Raw genomic sequence first — 19,573 nt, forward strand, 5'->3', positions numbered from 1 at the left:
GTATTTTATCCAACTCATGTTTTCAAATATTTCAGAATCACATGGTTTAACTTTAAAAACATAGCTTTGGGAGTTAATGGTGTGTGAATGGCGTAAGAGAGGAGGAAGAACAAAATGAAGAGAGAAAGAAAATTGCATTTCTTGTGATCTCAGTTATGGTTATACCAGCGGTATTGGGGTACTACGTGAACAATACCTTTGTTGTTGTTTTTTTTTAAACACCTTGTTGTTTTAACAGGTTACAATGTTTTGTTCTGATATTTTATGAGACCAGAGAATAGAGCAGATGAACACCCAAAGGGCACATGGATACAGGATTTTAGTCAAATGGTGCCGCCTGCCCCCCCCCCCCCCAGCATGAATAAATTAAGAGATGAAATTGGGTTTGGGGGTGTATGGAAAAACTTATTGGGAGTGCTAGTGATGCATGGCAGCCACAACCAGACCTTTGTTCATCACACTGAGCAAGGTTCTTGCTTGGAAGTTTATGCGTTCTCTTTGTGTGTGTGTTTTGTTTTTAAATCCTAAATCTAAGTTCCACAAAGGAAGGTTTTTACATTTTATTTTGTCCCTGAATGATGTGTGTTTGCGTTGATTGTAAGCTTCCAGGCAGCAGCATTAAATCAACCTTATGACGTTCACATAACAGTATGTCACATATATCTTTCTTGATGTCTGTGTATTAGAAGGAGAGAAAGACACAAGTTTTGGTGTCTTTGTGTTTGCTGTCAAAAATGTTAATTACTTGGTAAATATGTTATAGGAGGAGGTGTGAGGTATGCTTTCTGATGTCCATGTATTAGTAGACGGAGAGTGACACGTACTGCTCAGAACCTTAAGTTAAGGAGAATAATATGTATATAAAATAAATAAAGAATATTAGTGCTAAAACCTAAGTACTAGGAGAGGATCAGATATGTGTTTAAATATCTATATAAGGAGAAGGGACATACCTACTATACACAAATGGTATGCGCTTTACTAGTCTCCTCAACATTGGGCACAAAGATAGAGGATTTTATGGATATTAAAAGTAAGGAAATACTGAGGATATTAAGTCTAGGCCTACTTGTTTTGTTATTTTTTTTCCGTGTGCTCCTGTTATATATTGTTTTTTTGGGTACTTTGCAATTTTATGGTTGAATCTGTGTCTAACACCAGATACAATCTTCTGTGGAAAACATTTATTCATAAATTAAACCTTGCAACGATAGAAAAACATATTTATGGCTACTATGAATGTAGAAGAAATGTGATCATATTTATTTAAAAAAAAAAAAAACATATGTTAACATGTTTCAACATTCCATTACAGAGATAAGGTTGGCAATATGAAACGTTAGAACCAAGAAATAGTAAGGCGTCGTCTACTACAATCAAATCTTTCCATCGTAACCTCCGAAGAAAGAATATTGCGGTGTACCCTACACAATAGACACTACAATATGCTGTATGGTAAAACCAGCCAACATTCTTCCACTGAGTGTCTCAAACTTTAGTCTACGCCAGACATATTCAAATGAATGAAGCCTTCAAGAATTTATGATCTACAGGCCAGCATTAAAGGCACACTATAGTCACCCAGACCACTTCAGCTCATTATAGTGGTCTGGGTGCATACTCCCATCACCCTTAACCCTTTTTATAAACTGCAATAATTACCTGCTAGGATTAACCCCTTCTGCACCACTGGGGAGGGAGGCCTTGACAAAGGGGGCACTTTTAGTGCCAGGAAAACATGTTTGTTTTCCTGGCACTACAGTTTCTCTTTAACGTTATTCCAGAACCGCGCAAGTCTGCCTGTGCTCGCCCTACTTCTGACCGTCTCCTTGGCTGACATCATCAGAATTGACGATCTCAGCAAATCCAATGCTTTCCTATGGAGGCTATCGCACGAGACACCGCCTTGGTCATTCCGCATCTCTTTGTATCAATGCATCTCTATGGGGATAGTTCAGCATCACCGCACTGAACATCATCATGTTGTCCAGCACTAACCCAGGAAGCACCTCTAGTGGGTGTCTACGTAACCTCCACTAAAAGGTATTCCTAGGTAGTAATGTAAACACGGTCTTTTCTCTGTAAAGGCAATATTTACATGAAAATTCCTGCAGAGACATACTATATACACCAGAACAACTACATTAAGCCAGGTACCCCAGATTTTAACCCTTCAGATGTAAATATAGCAGTTTCATAGAAACTGCTATGTTTACATTGCAGGGTTAATCCAGCCTCTAATGGCTGTCTTCCTGATAGCTGCAAGAGGCGCTTCTGCGACGCTGGATGCAAAATCGAATCCAGCGTGCAGAACGTCCATAGGAAAGCATTGAGAAATGCTTTCCTATAGACTGTTTGAATGCGTGCGCGGCTCTTGCTGTGCACTCCGCTCCACTCGGGAGCTGATGTCAGCGGGGGAGGAGAGGTCACCAGCGCCGAGGGAGCCCGGCGCTGGATTAAGGTAAGTAACTGACGGGGTTTTAACCCCTTCAGCGCCAAGGGAGAGGGGGCCCTGAGTATGGGCGGGGGGGGGGGGGGGACCTAAGGGTTATATAGGGTCAGGAAAACGAGTTTGTTTTCCTGACACTATAGTGATATTTTAAAAAAATCATATATATTACATCGGTGATGTTATAAAATCCAATATGCAAGCTAATTTTTCTTAGCTGTTTTCAGACCTCTACAGAGAAATGCTGGAACACACTGGCCTGCAGTACACACTTTTATTGTAGTGTATTCCATGTCACATATGACATGCATGTAAGAAGTGCTATATAGGTATACAAGGCATAGAAAGCATACCCATTGTATGTATATTTTGTAGACTTAGTTACATAGATAGGTGAAAAGAGACTTGCGTTCATCAAGTTCAGCCTGTCTCACATTTGTTTTTGCTGTTAATCCAAAAGGCAAAAAAAACAGTCTGAAGAGCTTCCAATTTTGCAACAAACTTGGGAAAAATTCCTTCTTGACCCCAAAATGGCTGTCAGATATCTACTTAGATCAAGAAGATATTACACCACTAATTAAAAATTATATTTCTGAATATTATGTTTTTTGCATGTGCATATACAGCAAATTACAGTACGACTCTATAGTTACCTTAAGGTCCGGTGGCTTGCTCCTGGTGAAGGCCAGTGGCGCCTGGCTGATAGCTGCCCCAGTAGACCCCACATCCCCAGATACTGGGATATCTGTAACTCGCACATCCATAGTCGTGGATTGTTGAGGAACATCATGTGCACCCACCTCGTCTGGGTGCAATTCGTCCGACTTACACCGCTTCATGTATCCAAGGCGAAGGCAGGAGTGAGGGGTTAGGTAGAGAAGGCAAAAAAAGAAAAGAAAAAGAAGAGGTACAGGAGAGAAGAATGGAGAAGGGCGGGATGGTGGGAAACAACAATAGGGGGAAAAAAAAAAAAAGGATAGCAAGCACTAAGGAAGTAATGTATTGATGTAAGGTCAAATTATTCAGTAAACCAAAAAATTGGTCCAATCAGATAGAGGCAGTCACACTGCATGGTGTATTAGCACCAAAACTACATTGAAATGCACATCCATGAATGAGTATATGGAATAGCAATGCATTCACACCCTGCCCATGTCACACTGAACATGCACACACAGCACATACCTACATGGGGATAATCTGCTCATCCATGGGCTCAGGGCAGACAATATTGATAAGCACGTGATTGAGATATAAAGCAATGCTGGCACACTATATATACCCACTATATACACCCACTATCCAGCCAGGCATCCACACACTGTGTACACAGCATACACACACACACACAGTATACACACACAGCCAGGGACACACTGCACAATGCTCACTCACTCACTCACTCAATGCTCACTCACTCTCACACTCACAGTGAGGGGCAGGGTAGGGGAGGTCAGGTTGATAGGGATGAGGAGAGTGGCCCTTCCTTAATCCATCCTCTCCGAGGCCCCTAAACCCCGGTCTCCGGGGCCCCGGCTACTCTAACCGCACTTCTCCCTGCAGAGCCTGGGGTGACCAGCGGTCAACCTACCCTGCAGTGAGCGACATTGCTCTTCGCCAATAGGCAGCGAGAACTCGGCGCGTCTCGGCCAATCCCACACGTGGGCGTGCCCAAGCCTCATGTTCAAGCCTGGTTGAGGCGCAGGGAGCTGTCACACAAGGTGGTGCTGCAGGGGATTTGGAGAGTGAAGAGTGAGCTCTGCAGGGGTTAACTGTGCTCTGCAGGGGTTCAGGGGTCACATCAGGGACTGAACCTCCCAAATGCACAGCTGCAGCCTCAGCCCTTTCTGTTAACCATAATAATAAGCTGGAATCATTGCAAAATGCATGGGAGAAATTAAAGGACATACAGGGGTATTCATTATAATTGGATGTTTTGAATCAGATATTATAAGACAAAATGACTAATATTGTGCTAAAATAAATTATTTGGAAAAAGGTCTCCAGCTCAGGTATAGTCATATTTATTTTAACCTGAATTCAGATGATTTCAGTTTTATTCAGTTGGATTTTAGTGAATATCCCTAATACCGGTAGAAATATCCTCCAAATGAATTTACTTATTAAATTTCAGTGTATTTAAAACTGAACCGCACAATTTAGGCATAAAGTGCTAATTTGGACACAAATTGGTTTGGCTGGCTTAGCATAACTTTTTGGAATTCAGTTTATAATTTTCCACATTTTGGTAAAATATTTTATAAATAATAATAAATAATAATTTTGATGTTTAGTGAAAAAAATCCTAAGTAATTTATTTTGTCATAGCTAACACAGAATTGCAGAAAGGAACAGGCAACCCTTCTACATAAGTACAGAAAGGTCTTTACACTTTTCAAAAGGGAGCTTTTTAAAAAAAAAAAAAACCCTGTACATTTAAGAGAAAGACGATGGAATTGCAGGACTAAGACTTAAATAGTTAAACTGAAAAGCTCAAGAGTTGTAGAATTCCTCAATTTTTGGAATATAATTAGCGGTTTCCTAAATTCCTGTTTTAGCAAATAAACCCTGTTGTGTAACAGAGTAAATGTTAGCAATCTGAAGCACTAAACTTGATAAATAGTTTTTAAACTCAGCTATTTTAGTCAGTTGTCAAAATTCACTATTTATTGAATAAACGTTTTTGACACTGGTTTAACCACTAAATTATGAATTGTAGTAAATTAGCCATATTTCAAAATTTCGTTCAAAGAATAAAATTAGAAATGTATTAGAATAATAGAGTGTTTTATTACTTGGCTATTTTATCCTACAGTTTGTTTACAGTTAAAGAGACACTAGAGGCATCAAAACAACTTTAGATTAATGAAGCCGTTTCGGAGAATAGATCATGTCCCTGCAGTCTCACTGCTCAATTCTCTGCCAAAACAAGAAAACATTAGCTCAAAACACTTCTAAAAAAATTTGGGTTCAATGTGGTGTGTTTTAGAGCTTTTGGACATTTTGGATAGCTTTTAGCTATATAGCTATAGCTTTTGGATATTATTACACCCTCATTGGAGCGAATCTCTTACACATACACATGCTATACTAATGTACGTGTGTAGCGCACACACCAAACAGTAATTATTATGTTACTACGTGATTTTCTTCACATGAAGTGCATTTTTACATACCTAGGCCATAAATCTGTTGTCCTGTCTGGGAGCTTGTAGGCTGTTTGTTCCATCTTTTCTAGGTAGAAGTAGGGAATGGGCCTAAAGATCCAAATATACTGAGCATGCAGCTTCCTGTTTTCTAAAATTACCCCACTCCTGTTGGCCACTTCACTTAAAGGGATCCTATAGTGCCAGGAAAACAGGCTCCTGGAGTGCCCCCTTCAGCCACTTACCTGATTCCAGCGCCGATGTCTCTCGATGCTGAGTGAGGGTCCACCCACGCTCCTCCCCTGCCGTTCAGCGGAGGAGACCTAATGCGCATGCGTGGCAATGTCTGCGCATGTGCATTAGACCTTCTCTTAGGAAAGCCTTGTTTAATGCTTTCCTATGGGCAAAATTTGACAATGGAGGTCTGTGAGAACATCCAGCATCAGATAATGGACGAAAAGTCAGTTGGGATTCCGGAAGTCCTCTAGTGGCTGTCTGGTAGACAGCCACTGAGGGCAGGCTTAGAGCTGCAATGGAAACATTGCAGTTTCTCTGGAACTGCAATGTTTTACATTGCAGCACTAAGTGCAAAAAGGTCACAGCACCAAGACCACTTCAATGTGCTGAAGTGGTCTGGGTGCCTACAGTGTCCATCTAAGCTCTTCAATACAGTGGGGGAGTCAATAGCACACACCATGGAAAAAATAATAATAAACCATAAATGTTGAGCGGTTTATAAATGCATCCAGAACTCTGAGATCACACTATTTCTCCCAATGCATGCTTTGTAACCAAGTTTCTTTTATATTACATCGTTTTTTTTAGGTTAGTGTTAGTGCAAGTGATAAGCTAGAGTAGCGTTTAATGATTAGTAAAGGGTTTCTGTAGCACTTAATGTTTAGTGTTAGTTTGGTATAGGGGTTAATGTGTAGTAAAGAGGTTTATGTTAGTGATGGTGAAATGTGTTTGGGTTATGTAGGAGTTAATATGTAGTGTAATGTGTTACTGTAGTGTAGGGGTTAAATGAAGGACTTTACTGTAACAGTAGCATTGACTTACATGTACATCTCATAAATCTGCCATTGTAGGTCAAATCTTTGAAAACACGTTATTTTTATTGAAATATGAATACTTGTTATTAATGGATGCATGTACATACACTAAAACATATATACATATTATATACATAAATATTTACACGCTCACACTCACTGACAGGTACACACATTGCAGACTCAAGCTGTCCATTCTTTGATTAAAATGCTGTTTAAAAGTAGCCGTGCCAATACAGATGTAGGCATTGTCCGCTCCTGGGAAATGTTATTTTGGTATCCCTCCCTTTGAGTATGCGCTGGTCACCAGATATACAAAGTGTTAAGCCCTGGTACATGGAATATTATGTGGCGAGAAGGTGGCATGGCAAGCTTGGGAGTGCTGGCTGTTAACTGGACCAACAAAGTTTTGGACATGTCTATTTGCATGGCAGGAACTGGTAGGAAGAAGGATGAGGGACATGTCCGTACCTGAATCACTATGGTATTCCACCCTCTGATTTAGCTGTCTCTTCAGCTCCAGCATTCAAGACAATACACAATTTAAGGGTCTTCCATAGAGGCTGCCCTATTCTCCATGTATCACCTTGTATGCACACAATGGCATTGTGATGGTAAAGGGTAAGATGCACCGGGGAAAGCTATTTGAAACTCAAACCTTTTGGTACATTTTGTCAAAATCCTGCAAGAATATTTACAAAGAAGTCCCTACTTTGTCTTATGATATCTTTTGAGTTTCAATGAATTTCTTTATTGCATTATGTATGAGTTTCTCATATAGTAACAGAGAGTGCTGAAACAAGGTATATATCACATCCCAGCAGGTGCCTCACCGCTTGCGGCAGTACCCCTCACGTTTGATAAGTAACTCTGATCGCAGTTTAGCCAATCAGAAGCCTCTGGAGCATAATTAAGCCTGCCTTTCTCTTGCCTTGGTGCCCTATGTGGCCTTTATTAGCCCAATAGTGTTTCATACTCTGTCTTACGTATACTCTATCATCTCTTTCCCCTGACCTCGGCTTGTTTCTGTTTTCCGTCTCTCTGTTACCCTTTGACCTCGGCTTGGATTTTGTCTATCCTTTTGCTTAGCCCAGCAATTCTAAGGACCGGAACAGCAATTCTCTCTGTTGTGTCTTGTCTGAACATTTAGGTTCCCAGACCAACGTGACAGTATATGCCTGGTGAGGTAAAGCAGAGACTCCAGTTACTATCTGGGTGTGTTCTAGGGGTATCAACTCATCTAGGTCTTAATGGGCGGTAATAAGGCATAACATTCTGCCCGGTGACTAAATTATTAATTTGCTGTAGCATTCCAACATAAAGTTGAAATCCTTCTTTATATCTCTTATCAGCTAAAAATACATTATTTAAAAACTGCACACATGCAAATGTTGTAGATGTCTGAGTGTAGGTCGGTTGACTATATAGATTGGGAAATTGTAGAAAATCAATCTTCTTCCTGTCAGTAATCCCTATTATTAATTCTCATGTTTTCTCTTCATGCCTCTTATTTCCCTTATAAATGAATCTTCTGCCTGTTAAACATTAGATCCGTTAACCTTCCTCCTTTCTACTTACTGAAGCACCGTATCTCAGATATTTAAATGTTAGGCTAAAAAAATTCCTGTTGGTTATTCAAGTGATAGTGCCACCTAGAGGTCTGATATAGTCATAAGATGGGCAGGAAGAGTTTTGGAGAGTACAATACAATACAATAACATATTGGATCATGGTAGATGATACTAATGATTTTCATTCATCATCTCTTGGTTTTGGGTTATCATAATAGTATGTTGATCATTTATTTATTTTTTAGTGATGCTCCTTGAAATTATGTACATCTAAATCTCATATAAAACCAAAGTTTAACTGCAAATGGGGGAACTGCTGCTCTTATAATGAAGCCCGAGAGGCTGTAGACTTCCATTCGGTGCTAGTGTACCTTTATATTTTAAAAGTACAGCATTTACCTAGTAACAACTACTGGCTCAAGGGTCACCTTAAAGGCAAAATGTATTCATTTTCATCATGGAAATTCAAGAGCGGCATCTTACCGTTTATTGCATCCCGCTGGGCTCAATTCATGTTGATCAAGAGCCAAACTGTGGTCAGCAGTAAAAATGCAGCATTTATTGAAAAGAAGACTCCTTTGTTTACAGCGCATAAAATAAATAGCATGGACCAAATCAGTATCAATTTGCTTTATTTATAAAAGTATAAACATACGGTATATAAGGTCTGGAAACAGGACTTCAGGGTGACAGAACCCCCTGCACCTCATACTTTTCATACAGACAACCTGCACTTAATCATAGGATATTGAGTAAAGGGAAAAAAAATGTCAAGGTGTGCATCTGGTATAATAGCACCAAAAGCCTGTGAACGGTAAACTCCACTAAACAATACATTATCAAAGGCAAGAATTATCATTGGCACATCGGTCTGTAATATCCAAAACATAACAGTGACTACAAAAAATTGTGCATGAATACATTCATCATGATAAATGAGAAAAAAAATATATACCATATTTATCGGCGTAGCGTCTTGAAGCGTGGGCCGGCTTCACAGCGCTCACCGCGGTACAGAAACTTCAATTTCAGGTTCCGGTTTCCGGCGGGACTGAAAGGAAGTGTGCACACTGAGTGCGCACTTCCTTTCAGTCCCGCCGGAAACCGGAACCTGAAATTGAAGTTCCTGTACCGCGGTGCGCGCTGAACACCGGCCCACGCTTCAAGACAGGTAAGTAAACCTTCACATTCGCTCCATAAGACGCACAGACATTTCCCCTCTTGAGGGGAAAAAAAGTGCGTCTTATGGAGCGAAAAATATGTATATCGGCATATAACAGGCACACATCATTTGCCCCCTATTTTCAGGGAGAAAAAGCGCGTGTTATACGCCGATAAATACGGTATATATATATATGAACATATTAAGCTCAGGAAGATATTTGTGGATCACTGTACATAAGTTGTGCAACCAAACAGATATTAGAAGCAGGGGGAACAGTTGGAAGAGTCCCTTCTGTATGGTGACTGCACTGACATCTTGTCACACAAATGTTATGACTAAGGACATGTTTCTTCTTGCATCAGAGGACTTAGCTTTTCATATGTTAATGGGCTAAACTCAGTCAACACCGCTAGTGAGGTCACAAGGCAGGAGTTAAATATACCTGCACACCTCCTTTCTCTTTTCCTATATGTCACCCTGGAAAGGTGTTGGTGTATAATGGAGTCTTGCTGTGGGTGAGATCTAGTGAGTCTTTATGTGTTTATTTGTAAATAGTGGGTTTGTTGCTTTAGTTAGTTTATGTGCCAATTACTTGTATGCAACTGTGTATTATGTGCTTAGTTGTCGGTGGTGGGTTTGTTGCTCGAGTTAGTATGTGTGCCATTTACTTGTATGTTGATGAGTATTTGTCTCAGTATAAAAAATTGCTAAAATAGACGGACCAGAGTGTTTATATTTTATATTTATTGGTATTTTAATTACACAGTGACAAATGACAATGGTGAAAATGAACTTATCCATGGGTAAATGGTAAGAACCTCTTGGAGCCAAAGGTCTAAGTTCAGGAGTGGTGAAAGAACACACAGGCAAAGGAAAGTCAAAATGTTGCAGAGAGGCCATGCACAGGAATTCCAGGGTGTATGAATGTTTTACACATATAGCAGACAAGGAAAAAGTCATCTACTTCCAGGTGCACCTAACATAACTATGTCCAAATATACTTAAATGACAGCCAACTAGTTAAAATCTTTAGGGTTTTTTTCTTGCAGCAAAATTAAGAAATATATATCACATTTTGTAACATGTATTACCAGGAAGTTAAAGGGACACAATAGTCACCAGAACTACAGCTTATTGAGTTTGTTCTGGTGAGTAGAATCATTACCTTCAGGCTTTTTGCTGTAAACACTGTCTTTTCAGAGAAAATGCCGTGTTTACATTACAGCCTAGTGATAACTTCACTGGCCACTCCTCAGGTGGCCGTTATAGATCCTTCCTGGGTCATGGCTGCCTAAAATGCATCCAAACATTCAGTGTCTCCTCCCTCTGCATGCAGACACTGAACTTTCCTCATAGAGATTCATTGATTCAACTCACCTCTATGAGGAGATGCTGATTGGCCAGGGCTGTGTTTGAAGTGTGCTGGCTCTGCCCCTGATCTGCCTCTTTGTTAGTATCAGCCAATCCTATGGAGAAGCATTGTGATTGGATCAGGCTACCACTTCTGATGATGTCAGCAGACTGCTTTTTTTTTTTTTTTTTTTAGGCAAACAGCATGCAGATCTACAGCTTCTGGCTTGAATACAGTAAGATGTTGCTATATTTTGGAGGCATGAGGGGCCCAGGGGGGCTAGATGGTTTTAACACTATAGAATCAGGAAGACATGTTTGTGTTCCTGACCCTGTAGTGATCCTTTAATACAAATGGAATAGCTGAAAGTAGCAGTACTCATTTCATGTGGCAAGGATTAAGTTATTCTAGAACATTATTGTATTTTACTGGTTGCTATTGTTAAAAATGCTGTAATAAAGGTTCAATATGTTATCTACCCATCTGATATCTGAGTACTGGTGTGTAGGATGCTTAAATGATAACTGTCATTAAAAATGTTTAATAGCTTGATATAATCTTTATGTTATATCATCTCGATATTTTTTTTTTATAATAATAAAGCATAATAAACATTTTGAAGAAACCACTTGCCTACCTTCCCCACTCCCCCTTCTGACATCTTTATGCACTTTGCGTCAGACTGTCAGTTATCTGACCCAAAGCTCACTATTTAACAGCCATCCTTCCCATTACCTCACATGGACAGGTTGGCTCAGGCATCAGCAAAAAATACAGGTGGGTTTCAATGTGTATGGACATGAAACAAGAGATGTGATGAGGGGTTCAACCAGTTTCCAGTTTGTCTCCAAACAGGCTCAACAGCAATCTTCCCAAAGCTAGAAATACAATACATGATACTGATTTTTTTTTTCAAACTCATGGAAATACACCACAGGCAACCTTCATGTCCTGTACCAAATATCTATTTTGGGCTCCCTACTGCTTTGCCTCTCCTGATCTTAATCCCAATTGGTTATCTTCTAAGCTCCAAATGACTCTTTAAATGACATCATTCCCCCACCCCTACCTTTTCCTTCTGATCCCCTTTCTTCCCTATTTTACTTTCTCAATTTACCATTATTATAATTATTGTTATTATTGTGAAATATCTATTGACTCCTTTATTTAGGTATCTATAGCATAGGAAATCAGCACTACAATAATAATTAGATTATGGACAAAATAATTCTTATATATACTTCTTATATGCAAAGCAGAGCACAAAATAAAACGATTCACAGATATTCAGAAGCAGCAGCCATCCTGCAACCTATGGGAACATCTACGTATTAAGTTTAAAAAAAAAAGAAAAAAACTTTATCAAGACTTCTTTATTTTTACTGTGCAAAAGAGAACATACAGGCATGTAACGCCACAATAGCATTATCAAGCTATCAATTTACTTACATGTAGGTACATTGCCATGGTGTACGGACAAGTTGCACATTTTTATTTAGTTAGTTGACGGATGTGTGCATCTCTAATTACACAGCCTGGAAGATTAACTAAGCTAGCTAACTTAGTTACCTTCTTGTTGTTTTCTTTGCTAAAACAATATGAGCATGTTTTGGATTCTGTTTACCATTTTTCTATAAAATTGATCAATACCATTTTTTTATTTTAAAATAGTATTTTAAAAGTATTTTCCTGGTGAGGAAGATTAGACAGTGTGCTGGGCCTGTTATTTTAATAATGTAAAGAAACTATAATTGCTATCTCGTAAATTTTATTGACAAAGTTATAAAAGCAACCACTGTGAGAAACAGTGCCAATTTAAAAATTATATTATTAAAAAAAAACTTATTATATTATAGAGAATGGAACATATTAATGGAGGGCAGTAAATAAGATCTATTTTGTGGGAGGTAAGAATATAGATAGATAGATAGATAGATAGATAGATAGATAGATAGATAGATAGATAGATAGATGATAGGTTTTTTCATCAGTTCATTTCATTCACCCTCCTTGTACCCTACTATTGGTCCTTTTTTGTCCATTCCATTGGACTTCCCTAAAAAAAAAAATTCAAAACCTCCTAAAAACTCAACCTATCCAGAAATGTGCTTATTTCTGATAATACACACCCCACTTCTTGCTGCCCTCATATGAATTCCTCTTCACTAGAGCATGTCTGACCATCTTGTTGGACCTCTCTAATGTCTCCTATTATATACATACTCCCCCCAATTTGACCCGCCATATTGAATTAAGAAATACGGTCTTGGAATTTCTTAGAGAAATATTGAAGCAGAGAGGTGTACACATGTATGCAAAAAAAAACTACATATGTTAAGGCCAAAAATGGAGACCTCTTACATTGTAAATAATAACACAGTGGTTGTGCAGGTGAAATACCAACAATAATATTGATCAAACATTATAAAGACCATGGTCATATGGCTATAACGGGCCTAGGATTGAAGTTGGAAGAATTACAATCCAGAAAGGCTTATTTGTCTTTCATCTGGTTTTATTTTAAGAATATGTATTTAACACTACGGAACTAAAATCAAATTATGAAAAACACAACATTTAGAGTTTTTAATAAAATCATTATTTAAAAAAAAAATTCAAGTCACAGATGTGCTTTAAAGAGGAAGTCTTCACTCAAAGATTTTTTATATAAGCGTTATATGGGTTATCAGTAATCCATTAGGGTTACAGATTCCATTGTTAATGGATTACACGTATGTAAAATTTATATTGCCAGGTTCTATTAAATAACTGCTGCCGCAAAATATATGTTTAGTTTTATGTGTCGCCATTTAAAGGGGAAATATAGTGATTGTAGCTTATCTAGTTAATCTTGAATAGGTGTTTTTATAAATAATATATACCAGTACTCAGATAATAATAATAATATATATATGTTCAGATACTCCTTCAATAAAATGACATAATTGACTTGTTATTATGTTCAAAGAAATACATAGCACATTTCCAAACAACGCACATTGTATGTAAGATGGAGAATCCAACGTAGAACTTGGCAGTGGGATTTGAAAGATTAGAATCCACTCGCAGAGTATTGTCTGACTGTGACCTTTCCATGCTTGAAAAATGTCAGTGCTGAGCAGTATGTTTCTGGGCGTGAGTAATGAGCGTACAGTCGAATCATCTGTTACTGCATGTGCTTTGTGTTTCCAACCAGGACTACAGGCTTCTCGAACGAATGGGTTTATATAATAGTCAGACAAAAAGATAATAATAATATATATAATATAAAGAACAGATTACAATGATCAGTTTTAAATTTTGTGTTTTACATTTGTTTTGCCACAAAGGATACAAGGATAGCTCCTATAGCAGAAGGAAATTGCAGATTGATGAACTTGATTACCGAGGGATGGAGAACGAGTCCTGTTGGTGAAGACACATCCAGGCTTTGACGGTTCAAAATTTTGAATGACTTACAGTAGTGAGAGTTAAAGTCCACAATAGGTTGAGCCAATTATACTTTTAGCCTGCAGTGTACATTTCACATGGGAATTGCAGATAAAAGAATAGCAAAGTAAACACATGAATTTTTTTTTCAAAAAAGACTTATTTTAAAGGGATACTTAATGCATCAAAACAACTTTAGTTTGATGATTTTGTGTATAGATCTTACCGCTGCAGTCTCACTGGTCAGTTCTCATTGAGACATTTAGGAGTTAAATCACTTTGTTTCTGTTTATGCAGCCCCAGCCACACCTCACATAGCTGTGATTGACACAGCCTGCATGAAAAAAATGGTTTCAGTTTCAACTAAATGTTACTTGCTTTAGAAGTTTTTATCTCCTGCTGTAAATTGAACTGCAATCACACACATGAGGTTCCTGCAGGGTCTAGCAGACGACTATCAGAGATAAGAAATTCTACATTTAACAGACTGTATAATAAAGTTGAAACATTAGATTTCTGTTTACAGGAAGTGTTTAGAAAGGCTGTGTAAGTCATCTGCAGGAAAGTGTAACTAGGGCAGTGTAAACATAGAGAAGTAACTCCTAAATGGAAGATAATTGAGCAGTGAGACTGCAGGGGCATGATCTATACACCAAAACTGCTTCAGTAAGCTGAAGTTGTTTCAGTGGCTATAGTGTCCCTTTAATTGTAATAAACAATATAACATTGCAGAATTTCTATGCACGTTAGGTAAGAATCCTAATTTCCATAAGTTTCCTTATCTCTCTAAGGCAGGTGTATCTGAGTTAGTGTTGCACCACACATGATCATATTTTCATGGACACATAACAATGGGGCATATCATGTGACAAGGTCACTTAATGCATATTTGCAGGCGCACAATCCAAAAGCTGCCTTGCAATTGAGCAAATATTTAAAATCTTCAAATACAAAGTCAGTCCAACCAGACTTTTATCAAGACCCTTGATAAATATATATATATATATATATATATATATATATATATTTAAATTATACGTGTATATTTATGTAATCTTTTTACATAATGTGATTTTATTAATTACTATTTGGGGGACTGCCTGACAACCCAGGCAGAAAGTCAAGAGAATTTCATTTGCAAGCCCTATACTTAACCCTGTAACTTTACAGTACACCATAACACCTGGACATGAGGGATACTGTTGTACTCGGTACACTTCGCTGAACACAAATTTTAGTGTTTCAAACAGTAAAACGTATCCAAACGAAGATATCATCAGTGAAAGTTCAGTTTTTGTGTGAAAAATTCAAAAAACACATATGAACGCTAACTTTGGTCTAAAAAAGACTGGTCATACCCCATTTTTAATTGGCCTGGGATGTCTACTTTTTAAAATGGCATGCCATGATGGGGGTAATTTGGGGTGCCATATGGGCTCAAAGGAAACATAACCAATCTAGCAAATTTATATGTGCAAAAAACAGAATTGGGAATGTTTTATTTGACCCTATAACTTTCCAAAACACCATGAAACCTGGATAGAGGTACTTTTGTACTCACTAGACATGACTGAACACAAAAATGAGTGTTTTAGAGCAGTAAAATGTATAATGCTGATGATAGCATTGATGAAAGTGCAGTTTTTGTGTGAAAAATTTAAAAATATATATAAACGCTAACTTTAGTCATCGTTTGTGACTAAATGACTACAAAAAGACTGTACATACCTCATTTTGAATACCCTGTGTTGTCTTCTTTTGAAAATGGTATGCCAAGATGGGGGTAAATTTCCTTCTTGGGCTGCCATACGGTCTCAAAGGTAATATAGGCTCAACAAACCAACTTTAGTTTTGTCTATCACCCATATACTACCATATTGTAAGTTACATCCTACTAAAGATTTCCCAAGTATCTGTATGTAAATATTTTTCTTGTCTACTATCACTGAGCATAATTCACAATTTTATTAACCCCTTAAGGACCAAACTTCTGGAATAAAAGGGAATCATGACATGTCACACATGTCATGTGTCCTTAAGGGGTTAAAAAACAACAACAACAACCTGTTAAAATCAATCTCCTAGTGTGTATCAGTGTGTATCAGTGATGCTAAATATAAAATTATGTAAATAATGTCCCAAGAATAATAATGTGTAAAAATGTATGAGAACAGTCCCATGTCAATGTGAAGTATTTTAATGTATGGATAATTATATAAATGTGTACTGTACTATTCCTAGATATGCATAATGTACTATTGATACCGGAGAAAGTGACGGAAGCCAAGCACAGAGAGATGGACACAGGTTTCTTCAGGAAGGAAGAGATACTTTATTCGGTTCACCGATCGGGACTCAGAGGGACTAGTGTCACCAAAATACAACAAGATCTGAGCCCCGGACAATAGTGCAGGCTCCTTATATAGGCACATAACTCCTCCCATATTAAGCTCCACCCGCACATTCTCTTGACCAATCAATACGAACAAGAACTAACTTCCCGCTTGACCGCATGGCTTGTCCAGCACAATGGAGGAGGGGAATACTACATCCTGTATTCTCGCACATGCTCCGTACACTACTGATCGTATCTTGCCACGTGCAACCAACCGACCGATACGTCAGCATATGCACGTACACATGCCACGTTGTAATCTCGGCCTACTAAATTTATTTTTACCGAGATTCCACCACATTCCCCCCTTTGATGCCTCTTGATATTTTACAATTACTTGAGGCATCACTTAACCTTAGTTTGCATACACCTCAGGTTACCATGAACCAGACCAGACTTTTCCTATGATGTGAATCCCTCAACACTCCTCTTCCTGCATTGGTTCTCCCTGATCTAGAGCCTCATATTTATATCTGGCCATTATCTGTGCTGCAGCCTTCCTTTCTGCTATATTTTCTATCAGGCTTTGCACAGACCTAACTACTAAGGGAATAAGACAAGGCAGGAGCAGACACAACATTAAAATCAGTATGACTCCGCCTACCAATGCCCTAAGCCCTCCAAACTGCTCATACCAGTTACCAAACCAACTACTTGGATTGTACCCTTTCCATACCTGAGTAGGCACATGCGCTAGTTTAACCATATGGCTAGTAAGCTCAGCTATTGCTTGCCCTTCGTCATCTATTTGAAGACAGCAATTGCTCAGGTTAAACTTCCCACATACACCTCCCTCTACTGCCAATAGGTAATCCAAGGCTAATCTATTTTGGTACACTGCTGTCCTCATCCTGGTATTATGCTTCGCTAGAAGATTGAGCGCTTGTGAGGTCTCATTAGTAATTATCTCAACCACCGCCTGTAACCTTATAATGCGGTTGAGCATATAAATTGGGGTTCTATATCCGAAGGTACCATCCTCTGCCCATGTGGCTGGCCCATAATAATCTATAATACGCTGGGGAGGCCATTCATCATCTTCCCAGGCGCCTATCTCTATGGGTCCCCTTTTCTTCCTATGATTCACATCATACACTTTAACACCCAAAGTCTCACCTGTTTCAATAGGTAACAAGAAGAAGGATGGTTTGAGCATACCCAACACACATGCCCCTTCCCAGTCCTGTGGCAACTCCGAATAGGCCTTCTTACCACAGATCCAGTACAAATTTGCTGGGGCTTTCCAACTAGATGTGATAGATAAATCAAACCATACGTCCTTTAAATTGGCATATCTTGCAAACGGGTTAGATGGTTCTGAGACATTTGAAGCCGACCACCAAGTTGTATTCTTTGTATCATTATCATAAGCTTTTTGCCCTAGACAAGTTAACTCTCCTACAGAAGTATTAAACATCATTCCTTTCCTTGCTATACAAACATAACCTATGATGGAGGTCTTTAATCTCCACTCAGATTTACCTCTAACCTCATCTGATAATCGGCTTGTGAGGATATTAATTGTTCAACTGCCTCAGAACCGGACATTACCTCCTTTGCTTCCCAAGGCCATTGGTCTCCCATGTTAGTACCTCCACACACATAGCAGTTGGTTACATTAAGACTACCGGCAATACTCTCAGCTAAATCTATGAACAGGTTTTTAGCGTTATGGTGATCTTATTATCTATACTCATCTCTTCATAAAACGAATGGAATACCTGATGAGTTTGGGAGGTTACCGTATCGGTCTCTATCCCTATAAACAATACTGTCCCAGGGTCTAAACCCGTCCCGTATATTTGAAACCCAAATAAATTACCATATCTATGTAAGAATTGGTCAGGATTATTTATAAGAATATGGACTGGATTGCATTCCATAGACTTACAGTATGGATTGGTAGGCAACTTAGTCACAATCATGTCCTTGTCTGCTGTCTGTCCCCAAGTTGCCCACCCCACACAAGACCAATATGGGCAAAAATTATAATCCCTATTTGGGCATCTAGGACTCACATACTTATTTTTACTACTGGGACATATATATTTATCATTAGACCCATACGTTCTCTCCCATCTAAGATCCCCACATACATTCCACGGCTTTCTACCACTTGATATTGCTTTACATGCATCAAATAGCAGAACACCCGAAGAATGTACGGATTCTAACACTGTTTTATTTATTAGGGTCCCCTGAGGGTCTCCATTCCTGAGAGTCAACCAAATTGTACGGGGTTGATACTCTGGATTGAAGCACTTAGGTTCTCCTATCCCTAAATGGCATACACTATACTCTACATTTAAGTATCTACACCTAGACACATCACCTTTACACTCATATTGCGAATGCCAAATTAGGGTCTGGGAAATATGATTACCTGTTCTTGTAGTCTTAATGCATACCTCACAGCTAGGAGTGTCGGTACCTCTACCTTCCTGAATTTAAAATACATATAAATAAACATTATCACAAATACATCTTTCGTCGGCTGCATCCTCAGTCTTTGTCCGTGCGATGGCACCTCAGCTTCCAGGATGTAAGGGCTGCAGGGAATGGAGTTCTGCTCGTCTTCACAGGGGTCCCTTCGAGACTTTCCTGGCTTTTAAATTACACGTTGGTGAGCGGACATGCTTTATTATGGCCGTCTAAACACTCACTTACCAATCTCTGAAACAATAAAATTTGTAATCCACAAGTTTTCCTCGTCACTCCAACTGAGTCGTGCGCTTTAACCGGATCTTGCAGGGATTCTCTGGATCTGATGTAGCTTGCCAAGAATCTACCGCTGCTGGTTTAACCCTGGAGTGATGAATCCACGGAGTCACTTCAGCCACTTTTATCGCTGTAGGGGTAGACAAAAGAACAACATAAGGACCTCTCCACTTGGGCCCTAACGGTACATTATTCCACTCTTTAATCCACACTTGGTCTCCTGGGTGGTAACTATGAACAGGGGGATAAATATTCACAGGTAATCTATCTTGTACCCATTTCTGTACCTCCTCCATA

The 19,573-nt window shown here is 38.8% G+C and overlaps 1 protein-coding gene across 2 annotated transcripts in view; it reads right to left on the bottom strand.

Annotated features, from left to right (window-relative positions):
* Positions 1–4,030, bottom strand: part of TMCC2 (transmembrane and coiled-coil domain family 2) — a 112,545-nt gene extending 108,515 nt beyond the window's left edge. For both annotated transcript variants that reach the window (XM_063451418.1, XM_063451407.1), the window contains exon 1: positions 3,103–4,030. In XM_063451418.1, the coding sequence (XP_063307488.1) occupies positions 3,103–3,288 (186 nt within the window). In that variant the 5' untranslated portion in view covers positions 3,289–4,030. The remainder of the gene's footprint in view (positions 1–3,102) is intronic.
* Between the last annotated feature and the right edge of the window lie 15,543 nt (positions 4,031–19,573).

This window comes from Pelobates fuscus, chromosome 1 (genome assembly GCF_036172605.1).
Source record: "Pelobates fuscus isolate aPelFus1 chromosome 1, aPelFus1.pri, whole genome shotgun sequence".
Lineage (NCBI taxonomy): Eukaryota > Metazoa > Chordata > Amphibia > Anura > Pelobatidae > Pelobates > Pelobates fuscus.